Genomic DNA, 20287 nt, shown 5'->3' on the forward strand with positions numbered 1-20287 from the left:
AAAAAGAAAAAACACACAACTTAAAGACATTTAAAATGTTTTTAAAACACATTATAGAGCCCTGGCTGGCGTAGCTCAGTGGATTGAGTGCGGGCTGCGAACCAAAGTGTCGCAGGTTTGATTCCCAGTCAGGGCACATGCCTGGGTTGCGGGCCACAGCCCCCAGCAACCGCACATTGATGTTTCTCTTTCTCTATCTCCCTCCCTTCCCTCTCTAAAAATAAATAAATAAATAAATAAAATCTTAAAAAACACACACAGTATAATGTTAAGGATATAAATAATACCCCAAATTAAACTTTCCTTGTATTACCACCTATCATGACATCTATCACAAGTATGAAACTGAAGCAGTCTACCACCCTACATCAATTTACTTATACAGATAAATTTATTTTGTTAAGTACATAGTTTAATACCTTAAACTATTATAATACAAAATTATCCCAATTGATAGTTTCTTAAAGAAAAAGAAATACTTACTCTACCACTGATGGTATCTATATCTATTTCTGCCTTTTTAGCCCATTTTTGCCAGAAGTTGGGATCATCTAAGGATATATCCGTTCGATTTCCAGATGCCACAAAACTTGCCTGAAACACAGAATGGCAGTTTTTCAAAATGTTTTGAAGCTATAGGAAAAATATATCAAAGCATAAGTAAAACATTTACTGTGAAGAGTCTGGAATTTAGCATGCACACATATGTTCAAACAATCCCTTAAATGCAGTGATCTGAAAGAGCACAGCATCTGCTTGAGGCAACAAAGGTGATTTCTATGACTGTTTTTTTTTAAATTAACCGTATTTCAGGTAATTTTAGGCACAAAGGAAAAATACCTGTACACAGTGTGTTGACAACTTGGGTAGAGCCAAGGAATCCAAAGTAAACAAGATTTCTCAGGAAAAAGGCTACAGCCCAGGTATGTCTACCCAGTCGTGACTGGTTTTAGTCCTCGGCTGTATACTTTTGCAGTGGTACTTCTGTTTCCGCTACACTACTTTCTTCTAATTTATTATTTATTAACTCCCAAATTTATACCTGTATCCTAGCAACTCTCCTGGACATCTCTACTTAGATGCATTGTAAATGCCACAAATACAACAGTTCCCATACTTGATTTTCTGCATATGAATTTCCTGCTCTTGCATTCTCTCTTATTTAATGACACCAGGACCCTCCTAGCTACTTGAGCTACAAATTTAAGTCATTTCTGTCTCTTCCTTCTCTATGTTTCTAACTAGTCATCAACTCTTGTTGATTCAAGTGGTTCTCCACATCCCTAATTCATCCATGATCATTTCCTACATAAGCCTCTTATCTCATCTCCCTGCCTCCAGTCTTTCTCCTTTCAAACTAGTTCTCTGATGTTACTGTTAAATTACTAAATTAGATTGCATTATATCCACTTTCTGCTTGAGGGGATTTAAAAGCTTTTTTAAAGCCTCATGATCAAGTTCAAATTCCTCAAAGTGGAATTTTTCTGTACCCCTCCCAATTTGGCTCCAACCTCTCTAACCCTTCATTTTCACCACCATTTAATTCATCCTGAACATCTATGCATTCCTATACCATGTTCCTTGAAATCTGATTCATGAATCACCTATGATTTATTTATGTCCCTTTCCCTCTCTTTTTGAAACACAATGAAATGCACACTTCCTTAAAGAATTAGCTACAATGTTATATTCTCTGCAAAGGCTTTCCTGAATTTTTACACTCCTTTTTACACAAAATCAATCATTTCCTCCTTTACTTTTTTTTTTAGTAAGACATTTTAGTATTTCAGCAAATAAGTCCTTGACACCAGATTTCATTAGTTTGCTGAATGAATGCAAGAGAAAATTTTTCATTTAAAGGCTGGTATCATTTCTTTTGGTATAACACCTGTAGTACATGACAAAAAAACAGTGATCGCTGTGAAGATAAAGATTTCCTGTTAGCTCAGAGGGGGATGGAGACAGGAGACAATGTGGAAAGGAGAAATCTGCATGAATCAGTGCAGGGGGGACAGAATACTGCAATAAAAACCTCTTCAGATGAATGCAAGATATAAGTTTAGCATATGAGGAAAGAAAGGAGAGAAATAAAGGAAGAAATGAAGAGAAAAGAAATGAAAGGAAAAGAAGAAAAGGAGAGGAAGATATCAAGGCTGTTAGTAAAGTTTTAAATTATTTTCCCAAATAGGGTAGATTTATAGTTATTAATGTTTCCTGACAATATACAAATTTTGTTTTATCCTCTCCAAACTGTTACCTTAGCAAAAGTTGACCCACGTCCTTCTGACTCAATCGTAATAGTTTTTGTACGACGTAGTAAGATCTGATCAATATCCTCTTCACAGAATTTAGAACCTTCATCTTCCTCTTCCATGATGGCACCGTAAGCACCTCTTCGAAGCAGATCTTCTATTTCCTTTTTGGAAAGCTGTTGAATCTAAGGAGAAAGTAATTTTGGGAACAAAATTTTTTTAGGTTCATAAAATAAGAAAATATTCCTAAAGATGTCAAACACAAGGTCATATGTAAGTTTGGGGTTTGGATGTACATAAGAGAGAATTCTCTGAAAGAATACATTGAAATTATCGACTATTCTTTACTATCTTTAAAATGTGATTTGCCATTTGCCTAAAATATCTGAAGTTAAAACAAAGCCTATGGGTCAGGTTACCTATAAAGTACCTGGATTTTTTAGCACTAGGATTCTAGAGTTATTACAAGCACAAGATACAAGGAAAAAATCTTGCCCTGGCTGGTGTCACTCAGTGGACTGAGTGGGGGGGACTGCGAACCAAAGGGCTGCTGGTTTAGTGCACAGTCAGAGCACATGCAGTGCGGGTCCCCAGTAGGGGGCGTATTGAGAGGCAACCATACATGGATGTTTCTTCTTTCTCCCTTCCTCTCTCCTAGAAAGAAATAAAATTAAAAAAAAAAAAAATCTTGATGGAGGAAGTGACAAAAAACATTATTTAGTATAAGACAAAAATCAATGCTAGTAGTTTGACACTAAAACCTGAAAAACAATGTATAGAAAGATGCAGAAAAATTTACAAATTCCATTTTCCTATGCCATGATGCAAACATACTAAAAGCAGAGCAAAAAACTTCCTTGAAAACATATTCTTACAATTCACAAGCACTGGAGCTACACAAACAAAACAAGGTCAAAAGAGTTAACTAAATGTCACACTATTCTGAAGTGCCTCCATAGAAAAAACCCATCTATTTAGTGTTCAGTAGGGATCAAAATGAAATAACAGCCTGAGTTTAAAAGTAAATGCAAACAAAAGTTCCAAGTGATACATACGCCACCAACATTACTTTCTCTGCCACTCATGCTCTGTAACACGGCCTTATCGAGACCCAGCTTCAGACTGGCTCGGTCAAACATCTCTCTTTCGTATGAGTTACGAGTTACTAGTCGGTAGACTTTCACTGCTTTATTCTGACCGATTCTGTGGCAACGAGCTTGAGCCTATAAAAAAAAGGAAAAGTCATAAATTTAATTTATTTCACAAAATGGCACAACAGACATCACATAAAAGGTATTTAATAGTATAATATCTTGATGGAGTATAAAAGCATGTAAGAATGTTTAGACCCATTTGCTACTGAATTATCTATAAATAAATGTTTTCTAATAATGAAAGTAGAGCTTACTAAAAAATTATTCCAAAATCAGCTACAAGTTAAAATTTAATCTTGTATTTCAGAGACAATAAATCATTGAAGAATGGTTATTTTAATTTATTTTTAAGATTTTATTTATTTTTAGAGAGGGGAGAAAGGAGGGAGCCAGAGAGGGAGAGAAGCATCAATGTGTGGTTGCCTCTCAACACGCCCCCTTACTGGGGACCTGAACCACATGTGCCCTGACTGGGAATCAGACTGGTGGCCCTTTGGATCGCAGCCCGCACTCAATCCACTGAGTGTGAGAATGATTATTTTTAAAAGAGGGTGCCATCAGTATAACTTTAGATGAATGTCAATTCTATCAATAATTATTTTAGTTGTTTGGCAATTCAACCTTTAAACCTACATTATTGACAACATTTTCAATATATTTTAGTTAAATTGGGAAATTAATCAGGGGACAAAAAACCTAAGGTGAGTAACTCTGGCGACCTAAATTGTATTTAAACAGAAAGGAGTAATTATCTAATATGTAGACATATTGAAAGTAGAGAAACCAGAGACTACATAAGAGCTTAATTTTTTTTTTCACTAGGTGTGTGTGATGGTAGGGAGGTAGTGGTGGTGCTGGTAGTGGTGGGTGAAGAGCTTAATATTTATGTGTTCCTGCTATAAATCTACATAGTAAATTTTGACTCTAAAGTTTCAATAGTATCAATGGTCTTTCTCCCAAATTATTATCCCCCTTTGCATGATCCTAAAAAGATTGAAATATAAATTGTGACTTTATAATTTATAGGTGACATTGATGCTATCTTTGTAGACATCTTTATTCTACCCTCATACACTTTGTAGCCATTGGAAGTCAGAACGGTGAATGAACAACTTTGCTCCAGGTCTAGAGAAAGCACAAAAGGCCAAAAATATTTTATTAGTCTATAATAAGAAAAACCAAGTGAGAGGGAGAACTTGGGGAATCTGAAAGTATTTCCAGTTCTCAAATGTGACTATTATTTTATTTTAGATTAACTTTTAGAACATTACATGCATTGTGGTCAGCTATAAGTATAAATATGCATTCCAAAGGTAAGTGATTATCATTTGGGTTTAACCTAAGGACTGGCAAACTATACCCTGTTACTCAAATCTGGCCTGCTACTAAGAATAGTTTTTACATTTTTAAAGAGCTGTTAAACAAATAAGCATAAAATGTGTGACACAGACCTTGTGTCCCAGAAAGCCTAAAATACTTACTAATTGAATTCTACTCTATTAATTTTGGATAAACCTTTCATATTTGGAACTAGATTACATACAGTTACACAAACGAGAGGTTAAAAACATGTTTGTTATTGAGGCAGGTATAATTTACATAACAATGTACTATTTTTGGCCTTTTATCTGTTTAAAGTAATAATATTAACTGCAACACAATTTACTATTGAGGACAATAAAAGATGAATTTCTTGCCCTGGCTGGTGTGGCTCAGTGGATTGAGCATGGCCTGTGAATCAAGAGGTCACCGGTTCAATTCCCAGTTAGGGCACATGGCTGGGTTGTAGACCAGGCCCCGGTTGGGGGTACACAAAAGGCAATGGATGGATGGATATATCTCTTGCACATAGATGTTTCTCTCCCTGTTTCTCCCTTCCTTCTCCTCCCTCTAAAATATAAATATATACTTTTAATAAAAAGGATTAATTTCTCTTATAGTTCACTTTGTCATCTTTCCTACATACCTTATCTTCTATAGCCTTTGACTCTTTTATCACTCCAATTAATATTCCTGTTTCTACAAAATCATTTCACAGTCTTAACTTATATGAATACCTTAATTTTCTATAGTACTTCATAAAAAAATACTCTTACATTTCAGTTCTGTGCATACTATCTTATATAATGATTGAGAAGCTGAAATTAGAAAAAGCAAATATTTATTTTTAAGGAAATGAAACAGAAAATGTTATTTAATATAAATAGGTTATTTTTAAGTCTTAGGCCTCTCTCAAATTTACATAATACACTTTAAACAATTAAAGAGTGCACTCAAGTAGGTAAAGTTGTTTTAAGTAGTACGATATATATGTACAGTGTATTATATTTTGTTGTTACTAAATTAAAATTAAAATAACTCATCTATTTTATTTGGCATAGATATTACTTAGGGAAATATACATGTTAGCTTGTCCAGATAAAAATATAAGAAGTGCATTATCAAAATAGTTATAAAATTTTAAAAACAAATTTCATTCTCTTAGTTGAAGAATTTATTTACCTGAAGGTCATTTTGAGGATTCCAATCAGAATCAAAAATTATACATGTATCAGCGGCAGTTAAATTGATGCCCAGCCCACCAGCTCGGGTACACAGCAGAAAAACAAATCGATCTGAATCAGGCTTACTAAACCGATCTATAGCAGCTTGCCGAAGATTCCCTCTGACTCTTCCATCAATTCGCTCATATAAATATCTATCAAAAGAAAGGCAATACGTTTAGATAGAGAGATATAATAAAAATGAAGACACATTCTATCAAATGTAAAGTATGTTTTCCTACAACTTGAGTTTCCTATAAAATTAAAAAGCAATTTGCCCTGGTTGGTGTGGCTCAGTGGATTGAGCTCCACCTGTGAACCAAAAGGTTGCCAGTTGGATTCCCAGGCAGGGCACATGCCTGGGTTGCTGGGCAGGTCCCAGTAGGAGGTGTGAGAAACACAACCACACACTGCCGTTTTCCTTCTCTTTCTCTAAAAATAAATAAGATCTTTTAAAAAAGAAGAAATTTGGGGTTTTCCATGAAATTTATCTTATAAATCAATTTAATCTTTCTTGTACTTTATATGGTATAAAACTGAGAATAATACACCTTTTGAAAGACACTAAAAAAGTGGAACACTGATACTAAAAAAGACACTAGAAATAAAAAATAATCTGATAATATAAACTAGTATAGACCTTTACTTATCTATTCAATTCAAAATCCACTGAACTAAAACCTACAGGTCAATCTTCAGATTCCTTTTTATATAAATATATTGATATCTCATTATACCACCAATGCTCTGGTAAATATATAACTACGTAGTGACTAAACTAGAGGTTTTCAACCTTTTTCATCTCATGGCACACATAAATTAATGATTAAAATTCTGCAGCATACCAAAAAATGTATTTTTTTGCCAAGCTGACAAAAATAGTAGGTATAATTTTGATTCGTTCACACCAGACAGCTATTATTGTGTTGGCTGTTGTCATTTTTTAACTTGACAATCTAAGGGAAAATAGGTCAGTGTCCCTGACTAAATAGTCAGATATTACTGCATGTTAAATCACTATACTAGACAATATTTAGGACTATCTATCATGAACCAAAAAACCAAAGCAAAAACCCCACATCAGACTAATATGAGTAAAGCTTAACAAATCGTAGATAGTGTATAATAGGCATCAAAGCGCAGAAAGTTCAGGATCTAACTGTAACAATGAGATAGATCTGAAATGGATCTTGAGTCTTTTTTTTTCCATTTTGAAGATGGTTATAAGTCTATTTAAAATCTCATTGCTGCGAAGTTTAGAAATCATATAACATGTACATTTATAAATCCATTCCTAAATCAACAAATAGTCAGTTTGAGAAGTTTTCTTAATCAATCTCCTTAGCCCTGTGTACAACAGACACTTAGTATAATCACAGAATAACTCCAGGGATGAATTCTATGCCTTACCGTTTATGTATAAGATAGTCCTCCAGGATGTCAAGGCAGCGTACCATCTGAGAGAAGATGAGCACTTTATGACCTCCTGCTTTCATTTTGGGAAGCAATTTATCAATAAGGACCAATTTACCAGCAGACTGGATCATTGCTTGAAGATGAAAATCAGAAGCAGCTGGATTATATGTCTCTCTAAATTCTCCAAGTATTTTCTCCTCAGCACCTGTCAAAAAAATGTACAGCATTAATGAATAAATGAATGTGACATCCAATTGCTTTCATTTTTTTCAAAAATCAGAATTAGTGCTCCTCTACCTTGCTGTAATATACTAATTTTTTTTTTGATGGTAGGTAATAAATCACTTTTATTAGAATTATTTGTTTATGACTAAAACCTCACGACCAGATTGCGTTGAGTATATAGACAATTAGGTTGAGTATATGGAAAATGTCTTAAGCATCGTTTTATCTCCCCAGACACCTAGCATGATGTTTTATATAAATTTATGTTCACTGAAGGTTTAATAATATAATAAGGGAAAAAATTAATGAAAATGTGGTCCTGACTTAGGTGACAATCATATACTTTTAAACAAACTTCTAGTATTTAAATACCAATAAAACGGTGATCCATCACTGAAAGGTAATCATAAATTTGAATGGGAATGCTGCTGGTCATCAAAACAGGGAAACAAGAAACACGTAAGTCACTGATGAATACTTCCTCCAGAGCGTCTAGATCAGCACTGAAGGTTCTCTGCCTTCCCTCAGCCTATTGTTAGTAGAGTACCAGGGTTGCAAGTTAGTTCATTACCAGGCTAAGAAATAACTTGTCTTGGGTAAAGTAGGATAAGAAGTATATTCACAGAAATAAGTGAAAGGACCCAAACATTGTACAGAGAGAACGCCAGTACAGTACCTGACAAGAACTTAAAAAGTAACATGAGACCGCAAAAATTAAGAGACACTACCTGACCTGGAAAGATAACGGGAAAAATACGTAAGTGTGGAGGCCCAAAGACGGGCCGGGCTTTGCTGTGTTTGTGTCTGAGAAGGGTTACACTGAAAGAGAAATCCAGTCCATGTGAGACTCAACTCAAGTCCCGATATGGCAAACTGATGTGGCAGTATGGGTGCCTGGGCTGATGTTGGGCCCCTGACTCTGAATGACTTGTAATCCCTCTGAACCCCAGAGTGAAGGTGCAGAATCAGTGCCTTTTCTTGTAACTGCCACTGCAGCTACACTGCTAGTGCGTTTGTTCTATGCATGGGTACTTCTTGAAAAAAACAAGTATTTGTGTGCCATCATTTTTGCTACCTTTGATAAGATAGGGATGGTTACAGCACTTCCTGAGCTCCATCATGGTATTGACCAGGTTAGGCACATTAGTCTGCCCCACTCCTTTGGCCAAAAACGAAAAGTTCTTCTCCAAAATAGCCCGATAGTATTTCTTTTGGATGTTAGTGAGTTCTACTTCAATAATGGTTTCTTCCTTTGGTGCCAACTTCTTTTCCACATCTTCCTTCAATCTTCTCAACATCATTGGTTTCAGGATAGCCTGAAGTTTTTGCACCTGCCAAAAAGAAAAAAAAAAGAAAAAAGAAAATATAACCTACATGCACATTCAATACACATAATTACAATAAGAAAAGAGCTGATGTACTTATGCAACAAAAGACCAAATGTTTACCTGTTCCTCTGTTTTCAGATCCCCAAATTCTTGCATAAATGTTGATTCAGAAGGAAATCTTAAAGGTTCTAGAAAGTGGAGAAGACTGAATAGTTCTTCAACTGTGTTTTGCAAAGGTGTGCCAGTCAAAAGCACCTTGTGTTCCTATGTAAAGCAAGAAAAATTCACGTCGAATACCACAATACAAAAGTTATATGAAAGTTCACATAGGTTATCAAATATTCAATAATTGAAAAGCAAGTATTTTTCTGATGGAAATCATCAAGTCAATTCAAAATACATCTCTACCCACAAATCTCCATTAATTGAATTCTCAATCACTTTTTAAAAGCTCTGTATCATTCTAGTAATATCTCACTTCACAAGCTGTTAAAAGTTCTAAATGAAGAAGCATACTTCTTAGATTTTCTATAAAAAGTCCATTAAATGGACTTTTAAGAACAGAGAGGGTATTTATTTTTGTATTCAACCATTCTTGGTATGGTAATTTGTATACAAAACTGAGCCTTCTTTGCAGGTTGGTAGATCATCTGCCTTACTGCACAAAAGAACAAATTCTCAAATTATTAAGGCTGCAATCCAATAGTGTGAAGGGCTGATTGGAATATGCTTCTAAACTAGAAATGCATTACATGTTAAATACAATAGTGGATGAACTAAACAGAACAGTTTTATTGGAAATTATACAAATTATTATTATTTTTTTCTCACACTGTACAACCCCCTTCAGTGCTCGCAGCCCACAGATAAGGAGGCTGGGCAATGGTTCGAGGCTGTGATTTACTCTGGCATGGGCACACTATGAGAGGCCCACAGGGCAGGGCCCGCCATAAATCCATTACCATGCTCAAAATTATACAAATTATTTATAATTTTACTTGACAATACTTCTAAATTCCTTAGCTAAATATTTGTCTACGTATCTGTACATCTGCATACATGTATCTGTGCATGTGCACTAACTAGTAAACGTCTAGAAAGACACACACCAAGCTGTGAATCAGGGGTAAGGAATCAGGGGTGGGCACGGATGGAGAAGTAAAAAGGAGCACTTTGTTCACCACATGTACATCATTTCTCCAAGTTCTCATGTACTAATTCTGTGATCTTCCTTAAAAAAAATTTAAAGCAAACCATTTTGATTTGAAAGAAGCACACAAAGAATATGACTTTTAAAAATAATACTTATTCATTATAACCAACATATACCAAGCACGTGCAATCATGTAGGAACTTTATCCCTTTAATGTAAATGATCTGAATAATACTGAAACTTTGGTAAAGGGGCTTCTAAAAAATTTATGGGTTGAAACAATCATATTTTCTTTTCAACAGTATCTTCTACAGAGGTTTCTTTTTTAAAGCATTTTGAAACAAAAATGCTAAAAATTTTTAAGTCGTAGAAAACAAATAAGATGTTTTCCTTAGTGTCCAACCTTTTGGCATCTCTGGAAGAGATGCTGAAAGGAGAGGTGTCTTGGGCCCCACATTAAAATGTGTAACAATACATAATCACAAAAAAAATCTCATAATGTATTAGGTAAGTTTACAATTTTGTTTTAGGCTGCATTCATAGCCATCCTAGGCTGCATGTGGCCAATTAGACAACCCTCCCTTAAAGCAAAAACAAAAACAAAAACAACAAAAACCCTCAATCACCACAGATAGAAATTACTCTAAAATTTAAAAAGGCTTAAGTATATAGTATTAGCTATCTCACTCTATCTGGTCTTTTACTATGTAACTAAGAAATTGAATTAAAAAAAAAAAGAAACTGAATTAAGTCATAATAATGCCATTACTTACCAGATTCATGAGTTTCAGACCTTCTAGAAGTTTGCAATTTTTATTTTTTAACCTATGTGCTTCATCAATGATTACACAGCGCCATTCAATTGCATTAAGCTCTCCACAACCTCCAAGAATCATTTCAAAAGTGGTGATGATGGCTTGGAATCTGTAAGCTCCTCGAATAATACGCCCCTAGAAATTTATTATCAAATACAGTAATTTGTTAGAATACCTTGACCATAGTTTTTTAAATGCCTGCCAAATTGCATAAAATTATATCTAATGACATCTACAATAAACTATTCTCCACTGAAATGTTTATATATATTCATACACTCCCTGAAAATGAGTTTTAGTATTATAACTATAATAGATTGCTGTTTTTAAGAATATTGTTTAAAAGTTATGGCAACACAATTACATAATTTATGATTATACCCAAGTAAGTATTCCTTAATAAAATGTTTCACAATAATTTTTAAGAGTTATAACCATTTTAGGTAAAGAAAGAAGTGGCCACACACAATCTGGCCAATGAAATTTCAATATTCATATTAATTACTTACATCCATGAGTCCATACACAGAATGGCAAATACAGAGTTCAGATCAAAATGAACCACCCAAGTCATTTTATTCAGCAAATATTTACTGAGTGTCTATGTGCCAGACCCTGTTCTAGTTCCCAGAGATATAGTAGTAAGTGAAACACACAAAAACAATGATCCAAGTGGACTTTAACATTCTAGTTAACAAATGCAGGTTACAGCCATTTAGGAAAAAATAAACACCACAATTTTGTTTTAAAAGAACACTTAAAAACTAAGTTAGAATGGTATAAGGGATGAGGAATAAAATAAAATAATCAGGAAGCATGAGGTCAGAGGTAACCACTGTAATTTTTTACATAAGAATGGCTATGAGGCCATTACTGAGAAGTGACCACTGCAGAACGTGCTGAAGATGAGGGAAGAAGCCCTGTTAATGCCTGGAGATCTAGAGGAGAAAGTGCTTTTGCTGGCAGTAGCAAGCGTAAAAAGCTCTAACACAGGAGTACCTTTGGCAGTGTTCAGATAGTAGCAAGAAAGCCGGAGTGGCTGACGTCCAGTGTGTGCAGGGAATAAGGCTACACAGGGTCTTACAATCCGTAGTGAGGACTTTGGCTTTTACTCTGAGCGAGGAGCTAGGGGAAGGTTTTCGTCAAGAAATTTCATGATTTGACATAAATTTAAAAGAATTCCTTTTGGCTACTGTAATAAAAGAGTAAAATGCCCCAAGGACAGCATTATAGAGACCAGTCAAGAGGCTGTCATAGTAATCAAAGCAAGAGATAATTACTGGAGGTCGTGAGAAGTACTAGTTCTGGATGTATTTTGAAAACAGAGCTAAAGGACATGCTAATGGATAGTTGTGCAATGGGATAAAGGATTCAAGTTTTTCTCTAAAAATTCGTAGCTTAAATACTAGAAGTTAGTGTTGCTATTCAGTACAATGAGGAAATTCAGGATTCTGCTTTTGGACGTGTTATGTTTGAGGCACCTGGTAGATACCCAAGCACAGTATTGAAGAAGCATTTGGATATGACTCCTGAATTTAGAAAAGAGGTTAGAACTGGTGACACAGATTTGAAAATGTCCAGTGGTATAGATTGTTCTTAAACTGTGCTACTGAGATCCCTAAAGGAATGAGAATAGATATAAATGCATGGAAACACAGAGCCCTGGGTTACCCTACACTTAGATAGAAGTAAGAAAAAAACAGTAAAGGGGGCCTTCAGGAGGAACAGGTGGTGCTACAGAAATAGCATCCAAGTGAAGAGAAAGTTTAAGTGGGATTGAAAACGACACACTATTAGGAATTAGGGAGAAACGAAGGCTGATGAAAGATCATGTGTTATGACAGGATTTTATTTCCTATTAGATTAATTCATGTTGGTTGCATACACTGGCCATTAAGCTGGACAATAGCTCTAGTAGAAAATAAGTATAAAGTATAAGTCTGTAGTATTTATATAGCTCTAAAAACCCAAAATATGATGCATCAAATTAAATGGATACCACATTGCTTAAGAGCACGGGCTCTCAAGTCTAATTCAGCTGAGTTTATTATTCCCAGTTTGTGCTGTGTCTTTGAGGGAAACTAAGTAACTTGTTCACACCTCAGTTTCCTCATTTGTAAATGGGAATAATAATATTATTACCTAGTTATTAGGTTGCCACTGCAAAGATTAAGTGAAATACCATATGTAAACCATCTAACGTAATGCCTGGCACATGGTAATATTCAATAAATATTTGAGGTTATTAGCATTATTCTTCTTATGGCAATTCAGAAAATTTGAGCAGAACTTTATTACTACTGTGATTTCAAGCTATTTAGTAACTTGAAAAGAACACAGTTAAATATTCAATTAATTTATATTAAAGTACATTTAAAAGAGATACGGAAAGTTTTTTCTATATATAAAGTACAGATCTATTTGTCTCATTACATGAGAAGTCTTTCTTTTGAAATTTTACACCCTTCAAATATTTTTCTAGAATGTATAACATGTACCATAAAAAATAACATTTAATATATAATACTGTTTAGAAGATACGAAGAATCTTTAAGCTTTCTGGCTATCATATTAATACCAAACTCATGAGACATTAAAATTGTAACCTTGTTAAAAATCTCTTATAGTCAACATGTTAACTGTACCCTCCGTAAAAAAGTGAGATTGAACTCACTTCTAGAATGTCATATAGCTCTAAAATTTCACAAATGTTTGATTAAGAATAACAAAACATTATGAAAGAAAATCCAACAATACCTTAACTAAAAGGTCACAGGCTCCAAAGGAGCAAAGGTAACAGTTTTCCACAGAACTGAAGAATAATTAAAGGATTTTGTAGATGCTTAATGTGACAGAAATGTAATCGTCTCAAATACAGAAGTAGGAGGGAAAATGAGGTTAAAGGAACAAAATCAATTAATTTATTCATTTCAGCCTCAAAAAGGTATAAAATCCATTATAATTGGTAGGTGAAAGTACAAAGCTATGTATGTAATCTTACTTGAACCCATATCATGTCACATGACCTGGCCATAAATTATAATGATCCTTATAAAAACAAACAAAAAAAATGAGTAAAAGAAAAATAAAAAATCATGGTGCTATTGAAGAAGAGGTAGAGCATCAGGCAATAAACCTTTTCCAGTTAAAAAGTACAATTTTGTGTGAAATGTGTTTTTATTAATTTTGTTTCTTATTTCTTAACAAAAGTTTTTATCTGAAAAGAGTTGTACTACCACTCAAACTTCAAAACTTTCTGCTAGGAAATTCTGCCTTATAATGTCATCTCTTGATTTTATGACCTGTGTATGTAGCAGAAAAACAGGAAATCACTTCCTCAACAGTATATTGCCAACATGAAATGAAAAATGTGCCTGGAAGATATAGGGGAGAACGAAGCCATAAGCATCCCTGGAGCAGTAGAATAACCAATCCAAAAAGAAAAAATATATAGCAGTATGCTTGCATCTGAATATAAAACCAACCAAATTATTTTTTATTAGTTTGAGAGAGAAAGAGAAACATAATTTGTGTTTCCACCTTTTTTATGAATAATTAGTTGATTCTTGTATGTGCCCTGACTGGAGATCAAACCTGCAACCTTGGCCTATTGGGTTGACACTCTAACCAGCTGAGCTACCTGGTCAAGGACAACAAACCAAATTTTTTTAAATATCTAAATCAAAATCCAACGAACACGAAAGAAAAGCTATTTGAGATTTCATTTCACCTCAATAAGCATTTAAACCCATGGTGTTTGCTGAAGATTTAAACTTTAAAAATGGAGGATGATCTAAGAGACCTTTATAATTCTAAATTAAATGTGTATTTTAAAACAACTAGTAAAACAGTTAGCTTAAAAATTAAGGATACAGATTTGTACATTTCTATAAATTAGAATACTACTTTACAATAAACTACAGCACGAACGTGACTACTTTTGTCTTTGTTTTTAGCTACTAAAACTTATTGTCAAATACATACGATGAATAAAGAGACTGAAGTAAGAGCTCAGTAGGCAATTGAAATCTACTCTAAATCTGAATGGAATCGCTATGTAATGCTTATCATGTTACAACCTGAGCATTCAAACAACAAATCAAATGACCAATAACACACCTGTGCATCCCTGAAGTACATCTCATACCGCTGTATCATCTGTCTGCTAATCAGGCTCCCATGATAAACCACAACATTAATATCAGTCCACGTACGAAATTCTCTCTCCCAGTTTGCAATAGTAGAAAGTGGAGCAATTATCAGGAAAGGTCCTCTTATACCCGTCAGAAGGATTTCGTAGAGGAATGTAATTGATTGAATTGTTTTGCCAAGACCCATTTCATCTGCTAAAATGCAGTTTCGTCTGAAATAAACAAATATATTATCCAAGTGGACATTGGGTTTTTCTGTATACTACAACAATTTCAAAGATATACAAAAATAATCAATGATCAAATTAAAACACTAGCATTTATAAAAATGTAAAAGTTGCTGAAGTGCAGAATAAGCTAAAGATTACAATTTTGTTGTAATCCTGCAATGAGAAAACTATAAGTTTTTGTAGCTCTAAAATAATGATACCACCCAGCAGACTGTTTTTTAAAGAGTGAAATGGCAAGCACAAGGCAGACTAAATATTTGATTCAGGAAGCATTTATTAAATACCTTCTATATCTCAGGGACAGTATGAGAAGATGGGATACAAAAGAAATAGAACATGTTCTCTGCCTTCCAGGGGCTTGTATCTATTAGAGAAGCAGACATGCAAATAAATAAGTAAATGGTCATGCAATGTGCTATCACAGAAGAACAAACAAAGCACTGGACTTCAGCTTTGCGCATTAGAAGAGCCTACAGTGTTCGAAAGAAACCCAGGTACCCAGGGCCCTTCCCTATACATTTTGATTCAAGGTGGAATAGAATAATAAAAGTAGCTACAATTTTTCACATAAGCTCCACTGATGATTATGATATGTGGTTGATTAAGGATCGCCAGTACTAAGCTGATTTTGGAAGTTCAGAGGACTAAGTGTCCCCCTCTGGCTCAGGAGACCAGAAACAAGAAGACTGCTTTCAGAGAAGAGGTTGGTGTTTTGCCAGAGAGCACGGCCAAGAAGTGTAAGGAACACGACCCACCGTGGGATTTCACGGTATTTAATGTGGTTTTGAGAGAAGGGTAAATGGAGGGGATACTTTTAAGATAAGCAAGAGTCATAAACACGTAACATTATACATCACTCTAATAAAGTTAAAAATTTTTTTCAACTTGATGAGATTAAGTTTGTATTTTGACATTTGCTCCAATGTCACTGTGGATATTAGAAGGTGAAGTGACTAGAAGTTGTGACACTAATTGAGAAAGTCCTGCAGTAACACAGGAAAGAGTGGGTGGATCCTGGGACTAAGGGAGGAGAACTGATTCCAGAATTAATTATGAGTGAGAACAATTTGGACCTAGTGACCAACCAAGTGTACGGGGTGTAGAATGACAACCAGATTTCTCTCAGTTTGGGTGAGTAAATGAATTGTATTATTCTTAACTGAGATGTAAAATATGGAGGAAGAATAAATTTGGTATGAAGAGAACAGGAAATGATGAAGTTAATTTTTAATCTGTTGAGTTTAAAGAATCACTGAGATAGATCTTAAAGCAGCAAGAGGCAAAAAGAAATACAGGTTTGGGATTTAAGGACTTAAGAGGTAAAAGTATGAAACCATTACCATCTTACTGATATGTGAAGGCATAGAGGGGCACAGAATATGGCTTAGGGAGAACAGGTATGTAATATGAGAAGAGAGGAAAAAGACTTTGGGGCATAAAAGAGAAAACAACATTAATAGGGCAGGCAGATGAAAAAGAACCAGTAGAGACAACGGAAAGGAACAGGCACCGGGGTGCTACAGATCTAGCATAGAGTCACCCTATGGAAGCTGCTGGGGGTGCAAACTGGGGAAAAGTGTAAAGGAAGAAGTAGTAGCTGCTATTATCCAATGTAGCAAAGACAACAAGTTAAGGCTGAGGAGTATCCTGTGAACTGGAAAATTAAAAGTTCAGAGATGATACAGAATCAAGCCCAGATAACAGGCCTAAGGAGAACTGGAAAGGAGTGCATGGGAAGAGCTCGGGCCAGCCCCCCGTCCTAGAAAATTGCCTAGGAAGTTACAAAGAGGACTTGTGCGAGCTAGAAGGAGAAAGAGAGCCGTGTGAAACTTTATCCTTTTCTTTAGTGTTTTTATAGATAGGTTAAACATGAATTTGTTTACAGATGGAAGGTACAGCACTAGTTTCAAAGATGGCTTAAAGATAGAAGAGCAAAGGATGATGAGTGAGTGGAGCCTGGATGAGGTGCATGTCAAGAGTTGAGGTGGTAGCATTAGTCTTGGTCTCAGGGAGGGACCTTGTAACTTCTGATACATGCAGACAGAGATAAGAATAACTATGGCTGGAGATACAGCTGTAGGCTTGCGTGCCAGGCAAGGATTTGAACAAGTTCACCTACTGGCTGGCCCTAGGCTTCTCTATGAAGTAGTTACATATGGAAAATAAAGGGGGAAGGGTTATGATATGGGCTTGAGGAAAATGATGAGTGTTTTAAACAAGCAATTCAGGAAATGGGAAAGGAATGTAATAAGGGAGGTATAGCAAAACCATATTTTATTGACTATTTATTTTACCTGGAAGGTTCTCTTGGGGAATATGATGATAAAGATTTACAAACTATACACCAGGGGAAACAGCATTCATTGCAAGGGTAATAGGCCAACCTGACTTCACTGACTGCGTCTTGTATCTCACCGTTACAAAGTGGAGCCACTCAAGAAAATCATGTGAGAAGTAAAAACACACAAAAGAATGATTCTGAATAAAAGTCATCAAACTTTGCTATTGTTACTCATAATGCCTTCATCAGCTCCTTTGTATCCACTACTATACTTCTCTCTCAATCATGACACCATTTTTACTTCTTTGCAATTATCTTTTCATCTCAATTTAAAAAGTGAGATAATGTTCAACAAAGCATTGTGAACTATAAAAATAAATAATTAATAAAAGGGAATGATTATTAGGTTCTCATATTTTGTATTCTATTCCTTATCATGCTGACGACCTGCTTCTGTGAAAACTTACATTAAATAACAGACCTGTCTAACACTTACAGACACAACTGCTCACATCTTACTAGCCAGATACAATTATTGTCGAACAGTAGCATTCGCCGATAAGTTGAAAAACATTCTGAAACACAGCAGATGTTTCATGTTAAGAAAGAGATTCCAAATTTAATTACTATTCAACATATCAACTTTATTCTATTTTGGTTGATATGTATTTTTTAAAAAAAGCAATTGTAGTAAAAATGCTAACATAAATTTTCTTGAGGTAACTTCAAGTTACTTCAAGAGAGTAAGTAATAATATAACAACATCTCTACCTATTTTATTTAACATGTTTTGGCACATATAAAAAATAACACACTAAAATTTTTTCTAAGATACATTACATACCGATTGTACCAATTGAACAAGAGCCAGTTGAGTCCTTCCAGTTGGTATTCCCTGAGTTGATTACCATTTTTATAGTCCCTGGACTGATCTATTTTCTTCCAAAGATTAGAGGGAGGACGATCCTTAATGGAAAAACAAAGAATGAATGATACATTTCACATTTTTTCATTTCTGTACATCTTATACGTAATGCTTTTAAAATAATCATAGAAGCAGAACATTACATGGCATTATGATGAAATTTTACAAGCATCCAAAAACCAAATTAGTTCTGTATAAACTTACAGAAAACTGAAGAGGAAGGCATACTTATTCAATGAGCGATACCACATTCAGGCAGACATTACAAGAAAACTACAGACCAATATCCATCATGAGCCGAGATGCAATAATACATACCGAAATTCAGCAAATAGAATGTTAACAATATGTGACCAGTGGGGGTTTTCCCAGGAATTGAGATGATTTAAATTTGAAAATTAACCAATGTTGATCAGCACACTAACAAACAAAAATGTGATAATCTCAATAGATGCAGAAAAGGGATTTGAAAAATCCAACATCTGTTCCTCATAAGACCTCTTTAAATTGTGAACAGAAGGGCACTTCCACAAACTGATAAGGTGTACCTATAATAAAAGCCATAGCTAACATCTTACGTAATGGTTCAAGACTGAAAGCTTTCTCCCTGAGATAGGGAAAGGCAATGCTTACCGTCACCACTGTTCAACACTGTACTCAAGACAGTTTCCACCCCCAAAACAAAATCTTTCCCTGTCACAATATCCCTTGATTCAGTCCCCTTTAAACTAGTTAATGCTTTTGTTTCCTAGCTCAAGGAAATACATGCAAGTAAATAAAAGTGGAGGTGAAAAGCTGTTCCCTCCATAATAAACTAATTATTACTGGGAGATAAAATAAGACCAGAATATAAGAATACCAAAAAAAAATTATTGTAAGAACAATATGATCTCTTCCATGGAATAATGAATTCCTTTTCTTTCTTTACATCACATCTACAAATTTTTCATGCAGCCTTCCTCACTCTGGTGCTAATCCCCAAGTAATCTGTTCCTGTCTTTTAATGTATAAACTCCTTAAGTGAAGTAAGAACTTTCTTTTTTTTCCCTTTTTTAATTTTAATCCTTGTTCAAGTACAGTTTTCTCCCTTTTACTCCCATCCAGCCCACCCACCCATCTCTCCCCACTTCCCTCCCATTACCACCCTCCCCCTAGTTTTTGTCCATGTGTCCTTTAAATTTGTTCCTGTAGTGAAGTAAGAACTTTCTATGACCAAACTATATTTGAAAGAGGACAGGCCAAAATATTTAATAAAATCATAATGTCTCCATTTTGTGAATTTCTTTCAGTTGGATCCCCAAACCTGAATCACATGACAACAATTCTCTTTTAAAGAAATGAACATAAGAAATTATATAATTATTAGCTAAAGTCACAACTTACCATAGCCTTCTAGAATTTTACAGTTTCTGTTCTAGAAGTATGAATAACCTATAAGGTTTTTTTGTTTGTGTGTTTGTTTTGAGCAGGGAAGAGTCACATGTAGTCAATAAGTAATCAATGTAGCTAACTTCTGTAGGCTTTTAACAATATTCAGTACAAAAGGCTACAAAAATAAAGCTACTATGAAAGTAGGTGAACTATTTAGTTATTTAGCTATGGAGAAATAGTAGAGAATTAATAACTTTTCTTAGAGCTGAAACATATATCTGGAATATTTTTATAAGTGACCTGAAAGAGTAGTGGCAAGTTTTTAAATTCTTAGATGGCCCTGGCTGGTGTCGCTCAGTGGATTGAGTGCCGGCCTGTGAACCAAAGGGTCACAGATTCGATTCCTAGTCAGGGCACATGCCTGGGTTGCAGGCCAGGTTCCC

At 34.9% G+C, this 20287-nt stretch overlaps 1 protein-coding gene and 1 non-coding gene across 14 annotated transcripts in view; both read right to left on the reverse strand.

Annotated features, from left to right (window-relative positions):
* CHD9 (chromodomain helicase DNA binding protein 9) overlaps positions 1 to 20287 on the reverse strand; it is a 167062-nt gene that overhangs the window by 36947 nt on the left and 109828 nt on the right. For all 13 annotated transcript variants that reach the window (XM_045818956.1, XM_045818951.1, XM_045818948.1 and 10 more), the window contains 10 exons: positions 18393 to 18514; positions 15006 to 15249; positions 10845 to 11021; positions 9039 to 9182; positions 8666 to 8921; positions 7360 to 7570; positions 5909 to 6104; positions 3308 to 3475; positions 2258 to 2437; positions 484 to 594 (listed from right to left, as the gene is read on the reverse strand). In XM_045818956.1, the coding sequence (XP_045674912.1) occupies positions 484 to 594; positions 2258 to 2437; positions 3308 to 3475; positions 5909 to 6104; positions 7360 to 7570; positions 8666 to 8921; positions 9039 to 9182; positions 10845 to 11021; positions 15006 to 15249; positions 18393 to 18514 (1809 nt within the window). The remainder of the gene's footprint in view (positions 1 to 483; positions 595 to 2257; positions 2438 to 3307; positions 3476 to 5908; positions 6105 to 7359; positions 7571 to 8665; positions 8922 to 9038; positions 9183 to 10844; positions 11022 to 15005; positions 15250 to 18392; positions 18515 to 20287) is intronic.
* On the reverse strand, positions 9749 to 9885 carry LOC123806228. The gene has a single exon (XR_006783461.1). It is a non-coding gene; the product is annotated as a small nucleolar RNA SNORA42/SNORA80 family (small nucleolar RNA).

Source organism: Phyllostomus hastatus, unplaced genomic scaffold (genome assembly GCF_019186645.2).
Source record: "Phyllostomus hastatus isolate PE091 unplaced genomic scaffold, TTU_PhHast_1.1 phas_scaffold_345, whole genome shotgun sequence".
NCBI classification, from domain to species: domain Eukaryota; kingdom Metazoa; phylum Chordata; class Mammalia; order Chiroptera; family Phyllostomidae; genus Phyllostomus; species Phyllostomus hastatus.